At 46.0% G+C, this 13687-nt stretch overlaps 1 protein-coding gene across 1 annotated transcript in view; it reads right to left on the bottom strand.

Annotated features, from left to right (window-relative positions):
* LOC102058113 (zinc finger CCCH-type antiviral protein 1-like) overlaps positions 1-12521 on the bottom strand; it is a 29027-nt gene extending 16506 nt beyond the window's left edge. Inside the window, exons 1-6 of the mRNA XM_055711668.1 lie at positions 12168-12521; positions 9385-9517; positions 3787-4042; positions 3567-3683; positions 3128-3202; positions 1541-1642 (exon numbers count right to left, since the gene is read on the bottom strand). Coding sequence (XP_055567643.1) covers positions 1541-1642; positions 3128-3202; positions 3567-3683; positions 3787-4042; positions 9385-9517; positions 12168-12451 — 967 coding nt within the window. The 5' untranslated portion in view covers positions 12452-12521. The remainder of the gene's footprint in view (positions 1-1540; positions 1643-3127; positions 3203-3566; positions 3684-3786; positions 4043-9384; positions 9518-12167) is intronic.
* Positions 12522-13687: the final 1166 nt, after the last annotated feature.

Raw genomic sequence — 13687 nt, 5'->3', positions numbered from 1 at the left:
AGACAAAATCACACTTGGTCTCCCTTGGCCAGATCTCATTTCTGTGATCCATAGAATACTCATAAAAGAGACAATTTACTTTTTGAAGTACTGTCTCTCTTCGAAGTAACAATTAAGAAAAGGTATTATCAACCCCTAAAGTAATTTACTCATCTGCCTTTCAGAAAAGGAGCTTCTTACAGGAGACCTGCACCAGAACACAGACCCCTCTACGGAAATGCTCAATACACACAAACAGAATCACCAGTTACCAGGCAACTTATTGTCCACATCCTAAGTGAAAGCAAACAGTCTGATCTAATTTAAGTGGATCTTCTACCAAGACCAGGTGGTCAGGTGCAGTCCTTTAGAAAGTGACTGGACAAGTTCAGTGATGGAAAATCTCATGGTACCTCCTCATAACCAGAGCCTAACTGTTAAGGAATATTGGACTGAAACTGTCTGGAGTTAACTGTTTAGCGTTAGCAGCTAGATTTGCAGAAGCCTTAGGCTGCAAGCTGTGAACTTTCACCTAGATATACTGAAACTTTTGCTTATTTAAGTAAAAGGAGGCCCCAGAGCTGGTTTGCGCCAGGAGATAAGGAAGTAAGGAAGGCAACTACCCCCACCAGCAGAAACTGCAACCTCCAAGATAACAGAAAGGCCTGCCTAGAGAGAATAACAAGACTCAACAAAGAACAGGGAGACCCAAGTCGCTAATAATATTATTGGACCAAACTGTCACGTGAGGTGGGAAAGCTGAGATTGTAAGGGTATAATTGCCCAGGAATTTCTTTGTTCAGGGTCCCTGTCTCAAGACACCCAGCTCGAGCTGCATCTTGCTGCTGTACTGAATGAATAAATGAATTAAGATTTTGCCTGAGACTCTTCTTTGGGATACCCAGGATGAAGAAACTTCTTCAACATTAACTTGGGGGATTAAGCAACTGTTCAGTGACAGCCTCTCAATACAATTGTTTATACTTATATTTTTCTCCCAGACCTTTGTTATTGGCCACTACCACATAGATGATGGACTAGATTTATCTTTAGCTTAGCTGGTACAACTACTGTGTTTTCTCAAGACATTTTAACACCTTGGATCACTTTTTAAAGGACTTAATGGGGGAGAATATGGCTATTATCTGACGTACACAGGATACATCAGGAATAAAGGATGACATATTGTTAACAGTTGTCAATGATGACAGCAAAAGGCCAGCTCTTAAATCAACCTAATAGTTACAGAAAGCATAACATCTAACATTTGAAGGGTTTTTGCCACAGAAACATACCCAAAGCCCCCATCAACGGGGATGAAATAGGCCATGGATGGATCATCTAGAGGGGAAAGAGTTTAAGTGTATCCACTTGACTTTCCTCCGATTACGTTTGTAATTCTGAAAGTGTTTATTAGTGACAAAGTGAAACAAAGTGAATGAGTGAGAACACACAATTGCCACTGCCACTCCACGCGCCACCACCAGTCCGAGCTGTTGAGCGGGGAGTGCCTCTGCAGACACTGCTTCCCAAAGACAACGTTACTATTTACAAAGCTTACCTTTATGTTTGCAGTACTTCCAGACATAGAACACACATATGTCATCGTGCTTCTCTTCTTTGTCATCCTTTGAAGCTTTAACAGAGGAACTGTCTTTTTTACCTATAGGAGAGAACACATCAGTCCTTATTTTTGCCTTACCAAAATACAGCTCTAAGAGAAAGACACTGCATTTGGTATTTCATCCAAGAAATAACAAGGAGTTGACTGCAGTAGCCAAGTCAAGCATTTTCAGAATCTATCTCCTGTACAGCTCACCACATGAGTCAGGCCTTTGTGGCTGACCAGTAAACCCTGACAGTGGAAGAAAACTCAGTGGAGATGGGCAAGGGTGATATACCCATGAAACTCAGAGACACGCTGTGTGGCTGACCATGGCTGTTGCAACGAAGTTGACTTCATTTCAACACAAAGGGGACCAGAGGGTGGCCTTTGCTGTAGATAAACAGCTATGTCAGTTGAATGGATCAGCAAGTGGTGTAAATGTTTCTCCCCAGGTCAACCAGACCAGTATGGGCAGAGCGAATACAGGGCGGCTCAGCCCAACACAGGGGTATAAAAACTAAGCAAGTAACAAAAGAGTTTTGAAGAGAGCAATGGGGTTGAGCTGACTTCAACCCATGTACTCCTTCCTGGGGATTGGGAACACCCAGTGTCACGATGGTGAGCATATTATACAGACCTGTAATGGGAATCACATTAGTATTCTGATTGAACTGTGTGTTGCAATTGCTATGTTTTGGTAAGTGTAACTTAACATTTGTATTTTTTCATCTGTGTATTTTGCATTAGCTTGCTATATCAGAAATCTCATTAATCTGGGCTTGGCTAGGATAGAGTGAATTTTCTTCATAGCAGCTCATATGATGCTGGTTTAGATTTTTGACAAAAACAATGTTGATAATATAGTGATGCCCAAACTTTCGCTGAAGTGTTTGCACAGCGTCAAAGCCTTTTCTGTTCCTTGCCCTGCTCCCCCAGTGAATAGACTTAGGGGGTGCATAATAGATTGGGAGGGGCCACAACCGGGCAGAAGACCCAAACTAATCAAAGAAATATTGCATACCACGTAACATTATGCTCAGCAATAAAAGGAATAAAAGGGAGTTTTAGGAGGGCTAGCTATCTTTCACTCGGGAACTGGCTGGGCATCAGCCCATCCATGGGAGGTGGCGAGTGATTGCCTTCGCATACTCATTTTGCTTTGTTTTCTTCTTTCTTCTTCCACCTCCACGACCCACCCCCCCATCCTGACCCTCAAGTTTTACTGCTTCTATTCTGTCTTTCCTCTTCCCCTGTCCCACTGGGGGTTGGGAAAAAGTGAGCAAGTGGCTGTGTGATGCCCAAATGCCCACCAGAACAGTACAGAGATCAATCCCAGACTACTCCCCATTGTGCTGCACAATGTTTGGGCAGAAATCTCAACGCTCCTCCACAGGCTGTCCAGTACTATGCCTTTCAACGTATGGTACGGAAAGCACATAAGCTGCACACTCTGACTGCCACAGGGAGCTGTAGGGTTCTGTGAAACCAAATTCCAACAAGAACCGCTGACCTCAAGACTGGAGGGTTAGAAACAATCCATACCTTTGTCTTTACTTCCAGTTCCTGCTGGCAACTGCTGTTGGCTCTGACCAGGTCTGACCACATTGCTATTGGAACCTGCATGAGAAGTCTGAATGAATAGCACTGCCAGGCCAGAAGCTCAGCTAGCTGGCAACATCTTAATTTATGTGTTGATGATTATGTCCCTCACACATATAATTTTCCACTGGTGCTCTGCTGCCGATACAACAGATCAGCAACAACAGTTACAAATCCCAGCTAGTCACCATTATCAGCAGCCACTCAATAGCGATTTTGCATGCAGTAATACAGCTCTGCCTCGCACACAACTTGGCCATGACTTACTCCATTCCTGAAAGCAGATCAACAGCAGAAGGGAAAAGAGACATACTTGTTGTAAGAGGGGAAATAGGAAAGCTGATTCCACATGGAAACAGTTGGAACTCATCTAGATATTTACCTTCTAAAGGTGGCACATGCAGTGTGGAGTCCACTGTTTGTGAAGGTATCTTCAGTTCTTTACTCCTTGCAACTGCTGGTTTTTTCAGTAAGTTATCTCTTGGTTTGTGGTTGTGTGCTGAAAGCACAGAAAGGACAATGGGGTTTAGCTGCGAGGTAAGGAAAGAACAGCTTCTATCTCTATCAAATCTAGAATCCTATCAAAACCCAGTGTTTCTTACCACTTCTCCCCTTCTTCAGTTCCTCGTTGAATTCCACATGCTTGTGATCACATATAGTCTGGATGTTTGAAGCTATGTCTGCATCAATGCCTCCAGTTTTCAACACTCTCAATGCATCGGTATCTAAGAGGTTATGGGACCTCTTGCATAACAAAAATCTACATTCCCCTTGGAGAAAGTGTCGACAAATATGAAGCTTGTTGCAGTAGTTTTGCTGGTTGCAGACACCACCCTTTCTGTTGTAAAACTGGCAGACCTAGAAGTGGGGAAGATCAATAGAATATGAAATAGAAAAGCACATTAGAATCAGTAACTTCTGTTCTATAGGCATGCAGCTTTAACATCAGAAAAACTATGACTAAAAGCCATTCGTTCATTGTGACTTCTTCAATCTGGACAGGTTTCTTGCACAGAAGAGCAGGCATTTTCAGCTGCCTCATGCATTTTCAGTTTTCAGGTTGTGCAGAGGTCTTTTTCCAAGAAAAAGACAATCCAACAAGCATTCATTTTTGGAACTCCTCAGCAAGACAGCTGCACAACAACTGACTGTTTTACAGTTATTTTATTAAAAAATCCCGAAACAAAAGTGAAACAAAACCATAACAGAGAACAAAGAACAAGTGTCTCCATAAAAGCATGTATACTGTGTCAAATGAGATATTTCACGGAACTGAAACTGCATTTGCACTTCCTATTTATAAAGCTTATTTTGCATTGAAGACTTGGATGTCTAAAAAATGAAAAGAAGAATGCTTCGAGATTAGAGTGCATATGGAAAAAGAAATGCATTCTTAATTCCTCCGCTCACCAAAAAAAAGAGATATGCAGTGAACTGGATGCAGGGAACAAATCACACACCAAACTTTCATACTACCCACCAAGCACCACAGCAACACTTCTGCCCCCACAGCACAGAAGAGCAGCCTGTACCAAGCAAGCTGCTTGGAGGAGGACCTACAGCTCTCTGGCAGACAGCCCCAACATCACACCAGAACTGTCACAGATCCCCTTCCAATCCCTTTTCCGAGCAAAAGCGACAGTTTTTATTCCGTGTTGCAACTGAATATATATTTATATATCAACTAGGGAATTAAAGATTTCTGAGATAACAGTGTTTAAAAGACTGAAAAATCAGGCCAGTTTCAACTGCAAGACAGCTCTACTGGATTCATACCCATTAATGATACCCATTGCCAAAGGCAAGTTCCTCATTGCTGCTGGTCAGTATCATGTACAGAATGAGGTGGGAGCATACAAAGCCACAGAACTGATGTAATTTCAGCAAGCCCTGATGGCTACTATCCTTGATGATTTTTAGCCTCTGAGGGAAGCAGAAACCAAAGGGAAGTTGTCTTCTTTCTTCCCCATCTTCCTCTGTCATTGTGAACGCTTTATGCCCCAAAGAATGCTCTCACTTGCTTTTGACATCTTATTTTGAGGATCTGGACTTGTCCTGGTTTTATTTGTTCTACTGGATTATTCTGCTTCCATCACATACCCTTTCTGACTGCTCTGCATTAGTTTTAGTAAAACCTAGCTGATTTTGCTTCCACATGTTTTTCTGCGCCCTGTTAGTGCAACTGTATCACAACTTCCCATTTACTCCTCTGCAATTATGGCTATTATCTATCTATTTAAGCTTAGCTGCATCACAAAATGCTATCAGTGATGGTAGAATCTGTTACGTGCCCATGCAAAGTGCTGGCAGCAGCAATGGCCTCTGTGAGAAGCAGCCAGAGGCTGCCCCGTGCCGGACACGGCCAGCTCCAACAGACCCACAGCAGGACACAGCCGAGCTCATCAGCCAAGCTGGTGGCACCTCTGGGAAAACATATTTAGGAAAGGGCAAGATGCTGCATGGTATTGAGAGAGATGGTGTGGAAAGTGTGAGAAACAGCCCTGCAGACACCCAGGTGAGAAGAAGGAAGGGGGGCTGCACATGCCAGAGCAGATTCCCCTGCAGGGCCACCTACAGCCAGCTGCCCAGAACCATATACGGATGGCTTTTGAATATCTCCAAGTGAGGAGACTCCACAACCTCTCCGGGCAACCTGTGCCACTGCTCAGTCACCCACACAGAAAAAAGCATTTCCTTATGTTCAGAGGGAATCTCCTGTGTTTCAGTTTGTGCTCATCACCTCTAGTCCTGGCCAGCACTGAAGAGAGCCTGACTCTATCCTCTTTACACCCTCCCCTTCAGGTGTTTGCAAACATTGATGAGATTCCCCTGAGCCTTCTCCTGGCTGAACAGACCCATCTCTCTCAGCCTTTTCTCATGTGAAATACGTTCCGGTCCCTTCAATATCTTAGCGGCGCTTCACTGAATTCTTTCCAGTAGCTCCATCATGCTCTTGTACTGGCAAAATGAATTCTACAAAATGAATTTTGGACCCATTTTCAGCTAATGTAGTGGGCTGCTGTGGAAGACATTGTAACAAGGAGACAGCAAATCTAGGCAGTTTACCTGTAGGCCTTGGCTGCTGAGGCCCATACATTATCATTAGTGACAGCCACAGAATGACTGCACATACCATGCCATTAGCATGGACTGCCTTTAACAATACCATAATACTCTTTAATGGTAACTCTACTCTTTAACTGTTAACTGTACATACTCTTTGTAAGAGCTTGATCCTATAGAAATACAGAAAAGCACAGTGCTCTCAGTAAACTTCAATATACCATCAGAATATTTAGTTTTACACAGATAGAAGACAGATAGCTTGGGGTTTTTGGTTCAGGTTTGTTTGGGGTTTTTTTCCAACAGAATACTATCAAAATGTGAAGAACAACAAGGGTGCTGAACCTCACCATGGATGGGAATTATGCACAGCAAGCTATGGTCCTACCAGAGAGGTCTCACTGATACTGTGTTGTCAGAAGTTCCCACATAACATTTCTTCTCATTATAACCTTTAGTAGCAACAAGCTATCATCTCGAGCATCACATGCCTTTGTTGTGGTTTAACCTCAGCTGGTGACTAAGTACCTCACAGCTCACTCCCCACCCCCTCCACAGTGGAATGGGAAAGAGAATCAGGAAGGAATTTAAACCTTGAGGGCTGAGATAAAAACAACAATAATTAAAAAGAAAAAAACAACCACAACCCAGTAATAATAACAATTATAAGGAAAAAGAAGGAGAAGAATGAAATCCAAAAGGGAAAGGAGGAAAGAGAACAAGTGATACACAATTTCATTGCTCACCACCCACTGACTGATGCCCAGCCAGTCCCCAGGCATCGATCAGCAGGCACCAGCCAACTCCCCCCAGTTTCCGTACTCAGCATGACATTCAGTGGTATGGAATATCCCTTTGGCTAGTCTGGGTCAGCTGTCCTGGCTGTGTCCCCTCCCAGTTTCTTGTGCCTCTCCAGCCCTCTCACTGGCAGGGCCTGAGGAACTGAGAAGTCTTTGAGGTGGTATAAAAATTACCTAGCAACAACTAAAAACATCTGGTATCAACATTATTCTCACACCAGATCCAGAACACATGCAGCACTGCACCAACTACTAGGAAAAAGATTAACTCTACCCCAGCTGAAACCAGGACACTTTTATTAGTGAGACCCAACCTGCCAATGCAAAGAAATTATTCACCTACTCCATAATTTTGGGTCACTCATCTTTCTCTCCTTCATTTTCTGAACTTTGTCCGAGGAGAATGTGGAAAGGCTTATCACCTACAGAGCACTCTAAGATCTATGTATCAAGAACATATGCAAGTGCTAGGTGCCCTGTTTTGGGCTGGGAAAGAGTTGATTTTGCTCCTAGTAGCTGGTGCAGTGCCGTGCTATGTTTTGGATTTAGTACGAGAATAATGTTGATAACACACTGATATGACAGTTGTTGCTAAGTAATACTTTGACTAAGTCCAGGACTTTTCAGTTTCCTGTGCACAAGAAGCTGGGAGGGAGCAGAGCCAGGACAGCTGACCCAAGTATATAATACATGCTGAGTATACAAACTGGGGAGAGTTGACCAGGGCCTGCTGATGGCTGCGAAGGTGAAGGGAGAAGGTGAAGGAAAGTGTAAAACCTCTTGATTTTGGGGTGCTGTTGTGTTTTTTTTACCTTCCACCCCTGACCCCAGGACACAGAAGACCAAAGTTTCCTCTTGCTCGAGAGCTTTGTACGTGTCATTTGTCAGCACACACACAGCCAGTCAGCTTTTCTGAGTCAGAAACAGCCAAGTCTGCTTTCACACCCCTCTTCCCAGCTCTCAGGTTTATGAATGGCCTGCATCCATCACCATTTTCTGTTGTTTCTGCTATTTTACTCCATAATAGCAGTTAAGGTGCTCAATTAGAGGTAATTAATGATGCCTGCCAGTGGTGAGGGCTGAACAGATCTGTAGATAAGAGCTTAAGAATAATAACAATCAATGACAGTTGCTACTGTCTGCTCATTACTGAAAGCAATTAAACAAGAAAAACTTAAGTTTTAGATGCAGCTGAGTTGGAAAAAGATATTAATCCTCCTTGCTTATCACCACCATACTCCTTGAATATGCCAGCAAAACATATTTTACGACACTAACAACAACAACAACGAAAAGATCTATTTTGTCAAAGCCCAGCACTGTCACAGCAGGGAACAAGAAAACAATAGAACTGTTATGCCAGCAGCTCTGTGGAGATTATAACCTCCAAAAGGCAAGAGTAATGGGCATTACTCTGGTAATTTCTTAACCAGGAACAGCTGTAACCATAACAGGATATTCTTGGCTTTGAAACAATCATACCTTGAAGATAGTATTGCCCTGATACACACATGCAGAACCAGAATGGATTGTTCAGCCAAGTTTAACAAAATCAATGACTTGCACATGAACCGGACAAAGGTTGCTTCACAGAAAATTAGTGCACAAAAACGCAGTGCGCTCTGGGAGGGGCAAGTCTTACACAAAACTGACTGCAGGCATTGGTCATTTTCTCTGATTTTTCTCATCCCCTATATCCTCAGGCACAAAAATGTGCAGGCCTGCGTAGGCTGGAAAAGGAAAACGGCCCTTGCTTCCTAGTCTCCATCATCTCTTGGAGAAGAGCCAACAAACTGTTTTTTGGTCAGGCCTTTCATCCTATAAGCACGTATAATTATTGTGATCTTTCACCTCCATCTAGCTTACCTCACTGTCTGTAAGTCTCCGGTGAAGTTGCTGACTTTTTTTGTTTGCTTGTTTTGAGCAACTTTATGGCTATCTTGTTGGGCTAAGAGGAGTGGCACGTAGAACAGGCTGCAGCCTTGCTGTCCACTTCCTGCTGTCAGGCGGCAGGTCTTCTGCTGACAAGTCATAGATGACACAGTCTTATCCAGGTGCAAGCCTTCTGGTATTTACGTAAGCAACACACTCCTCAGCATTTAACAGTTTTGTTGATGTTATTTCTTTTTGGGTTTAAGTACATGGTGCCTTCATAACCCTGGCTCTAAACTGTTTCTTTTGGTGCTTTCACACACAGCCTTTCCCATTCATCCTAATCTTGATAGTACCGTCACACATCTTAACAGCTTGAAATAGAGATCGAAACTCCACATTCTCTCTTGCGCTCTCCCATTCCTAATTAAGAAAAATTTCTCTTAAGAAATCAGTACAACTCACATCAGGGAGGAGGAAAGGATCATTTTGGAGGAGGAGGACTCGCAGCTCATTCTCCTCAAGGCCAGATAACTCATGGGTCTTTAGAACTTTTCTGTTCTCAGCACTGATGATGTCGTGCGAGTACTTACAAGACCTGCAAGAAAACACACAGAAATATCAATGTTTACTTCTTCAGTCAAGTTGATTTAAAGAAGAACCTCAAATAATGTGCAACTTGGGAAAAGACATGGAAAGAAAGGTACTTTAGCAAAAGTCCCTGTGAATATTTAGGTCTCTGTAACTAGCTAGAGAATGGACCAAACAGCACAACAACTCTGTGAAATATAGTTGCGTTATTATTCCCATTTTGAACACTGATGTGGCCAGACCACTTTTAAGAAAGCTAGGACCCCAGGTTTGAAGCCAAGTCTGTCTACCCCACACTTTCTTCTCCAGTAAGAGGCAAGTCAAGTCACACAACGTGAACAGCTGGAAGGAAATTTTAGAGGAAGACATCAACAATGGTAAAAGTTGCAACACCCTTGATCTTGTGAACACAAAAGGTTGTTGTCCCAGGGATTGCATGTAAAGAAAGATGCAAGAATCTGAGAGCAACAAAGAGATAACAAAGCTGAACACAACGTGATTTGTTATCTTTGCTGGCTGAAGAGTTAAAAAAAAAAATGCAAAGAACCAAAAACCAAACCACACCACCACCACCAAGAAAGTTCATTAACTTCTGAGTTTTGGATAAAGAAGCAATTCAACAGCAATAAAGAAGATACTGGTGCCACTTACTAACCCAGGAGAAATGTCTGAAGTGAGTATGAATTAGAGAGAGACATTGCCATTTTTTTTGCATCTATTTGAAATGATACTGCAACTCAGTAAGAGAGGAAACATAGTCAACCTGTGCATTAATTCAATGCAGCAAAATACAGCTTCCTTACATCTTGCTCTTCAGGAGCCTGATTTGATACAGCCTTAAGACCAGACATACTCAACCAACAGAAGTACCTGTTACTTATACTCAAGTCTCTGTTCTCTTTATCCTTTTAGCCTCTAGTTAACTCCTGAAACTCTCTGCATGAAAGCTTCTTTACCTCATGCCATGTCTGATCCAATCCTTTTGCACAGACCCTTGCATAGACGTTTCACCCCTGACCCCCACTACTTGTTGGGCTCATTGCTTTGTAAGCAAATAAACAAGAATGTGAAGTCTGAAGGACAGAAGCGTGCTATTAGTGGTCCTGAGAAACTATCTACTAAGCATATTAGATTCTGTAGGCACTCAAATAACAGCTACAAAGGTAGGTGAGCTACAGAGTATTTGAGGTGGGAGCCATCACCAGTGCTCTTCCACAGCTAACTTCAGATTCCAACAGTCCCATGATGTCTACATCACTTGAGTACGGATTTCTAAGTCAAAGGTTGAAACAGTCCACAAATACAATGATAACCTATCACCTGAGTTTAATAACATTTAGGAAAAAAAGCTGTGAAGAGTTACTTGCCAGATAAGTTAAAAATGGGTTTAACTGGACTAAAATCCTGATTCCACTAATTTGCACTAACATTTTTCTTTCCAGAGATTCTGAAACAAAAAGGATGCAAGATCTGGAAGCAAGGCTAGATTTTACTTCAGCAGTTAAAAAATATTCTGTCTTGATCTACATGGCCCACCTAGCAGTACTTCTGCCCGCTCATTTTAATCAACCTCCCTCCCACGAAAGGCATACTCTTTGCTTGATTAATTATGAACACATACTGAGGTGATTTTAAATACTTAGTGCTGTTGAGAGGGCAGAATGGTTTATCACCATGGGAATCACCTCACCAGACGTTTTAGTTCACACAGCATCATCCAGCCCAAGCGCCTACAGATGCCCGAAGGCATTTCCGACAGGGAATCGCACGGATGCTGATCATACCGTGAGTGAAGCATGAAACAGTAGAGAATCACAGCATCCTGATGCCAGCACCATTCTGAGCCAGGCAGGGCCCTTCCCTTCCATGCTCTCCAGCACCCCTGCGCACAGCAAGCTGTTTTGCTGGAGCAGCAGAGGCAGCCTCTGGTCAGGTGTCCGCATATTGCTGGACACTGCAACAGCGCATGGCCGGGGGGCTTCCATCACAAGTTCCTTTACCAGCGCTCAGGGTTGCCACGGATTGTCACTGAAAACCTGCTGAGTTTCGCTTCTGCGTGTGTTTTTTGTTTCCTTTCTCGTTCACTTTTTTCAAGGAGGTGGCTCCTCTGGCCCACCTGTGCCCAGCGAGGCGCTCCCCCCAGGGACGGCGCCGCAAGCAGCCCAGCAACTGACAGCGCACGCAGCGCTCGCAAAGCTTAGATTAAAAGCAGACGGCGGGCCAGCGCTTTGCTTTTTTCCGACTAGAGCCATATTTGTGAAATACTTCACCCAGAAGCCAGGGGGCTGAGGGACGGGCGTGGCTGCCCAGCGGCGTTAACAAACAAAACAACCAACACTGACAAAGAAAACCCGGCTTTAGCGAACGGCAACCCGCCGCGGCCGCTCCGGGCTTTTACCGAAGCGGGGCGAGCGGCAAGGAGCCCCTGGCCAGCAAGAACCGCCCGGTGCGAGACCGCACGGAGGGCGGGCGCGGTCTCCCCCCCGCGGGGCCGGGCCCGTAGGCACCCCCGGCAGGGCGAGCCGGCCACCGCGGCCCCGGGACGGGGGCGGCTGCCCCCCAGCCCCAACGGCGGCCGGTTCTGAGAAGCCCGCGGGGGTCGTGTCCGGGCGGGCGGCCCCCTCCCCTCCGCTGCCCGCCGCCCCGCCACCGCTCACCTGGGCCCCAGGTTGCACCTGCCCATGAGGTGCAGCTTGCAGAGGTGCAGCCGGTCGCAGCCCGTGCACTCCTTGCGGACGCAGAGGCGCACGGCCGACACGGCCAGGACGCCTCCGCCGCCGTCCTGCGGCATCAGGAACCGGTGGGGGCCCGCCGCCGACAGCGTCCGCTCCAGCTCCTGCGCCGAAAGGTCGATGTGCTGCCGGAGCTGCGGCAGCGTCAGCCGTCCGCCGTGGGCGCACAGCACCTTGGTGAGGAAGCAGCACACCGCCGGGTCGGACATGGCTCCCGCTTGGGCTCAGCCGGGCGGGACGGGGCGGGACCTCACAACCGCCGCGCGGCCAGGCTCCAGCGGAATCGAAACCGAAGGCGCGGGGCGGGCCGGGCCGGGCGGCGGGCGGGGCCGGCGGGGCAGCGCGGGCGGGCGAGGCGGGAAACGGCGCGCGGCGCCCCGCAGGTTCCCCGGCCGGAGCCGCTGAGGGAACGCGCGGTGCGAGCAGCGACGCGGAGGGCCGCGGGGCGGTCTGCTTTGCTTTGGGCCGCGGTTAGTGTGGGGTTTTTTTTCTTAATGCCAGATTCTTTTGGTGTTTCTGATGTTTGGATGTGGCGATGAGCTGCCGCCTGGGTGAAATTCCATATATATAATCGTCACTGGTCCCTATATATCAAGTATGGATCCAGCTAGTCCCTCCCGGAGCGTGTAGGTAGAGCAGAGCACCGGCATCCACCGAAGGATTTCCTCACCTCCCCACTCACTCCTGCTCTCTGCCTGTACCTGGCACTAACACAAATGTAGCACAGAGCGTTAAGCCTATAATGTAGTAGAAAAACTTGGCGTACCCAAAAAATTCTAGACTTTCTGTAGTGATGCCGTTACTCTTCTGCCTTCCAGAGTGGCCGTCAGCGCGGATCAGCGTCGGCTGCCACAGCGGGTGCCCTGGCAGGGGGTGTGGAGCAGGGCAGTGAGCAGGTCCTGTCAGCACTGCAGCAGGGCCGGAGGGTCTGTGGGCGGCAGGCAAGGATGGCAAATACTGCATCGAACAGGTGGGGACAGGGCTGGGCGCTAAATCCATTTGTGAGGAGCTGTCCCGCTCCAAACTCGGTGGCAATGAGGACTTAAGGAAACGTGAGTGTCCACTGCTCCCTGTGGATTAGGAAGTTACAAAGCCAACGCCGAGCCAGCCTGTGTTGCCTGGTGCTGATGCCTGATTTGAGAAGCATGCAAAACTACATGGTCACAGTCACCATCACTCTTCAGGTCATCGAAAGAGAACCACCTTAAGGAAGGGAACCAAGGTGGTACAGTCTTTGGTTTTGTTCCTGCTTTGTTGAAGGAAAAGTAGTGGAAGGATCTTTTAATTGGGCATATTTCCCCGTATTTGCCTTCTTGCTCTCATACGTGAACAAATGAAATAATTTTTAAATAGCAATAGAAAAGGAGAGGTATAAGGAAGAGTTTGCCCCATCAGTTCTAGCTGTAGAAAAGCAAATGGATAGTTCTGGGCTGGTTTATGTTCTA

The sequence above is a fragment of the Falco cherrug genome, chromosome 5 (assembly GCF_023634085.1).
Source record: "Falco cherrug isolate bFalChe1 chromosome 5, bFalChe1.pri, whole genome shotgun sequence".
In the NCBI taxonomy this organism is placed as follows: domain Eukaryota; kingdom Metazoa; phylum Chordata; class Aves; order Falconiformes; family Falconidae; genus Falco; species Falco cherrug.
Note: the sequence above shows the minus strand (reverse complement) of the source record. Positions and strands in the feature narration are given on the sequence as shown.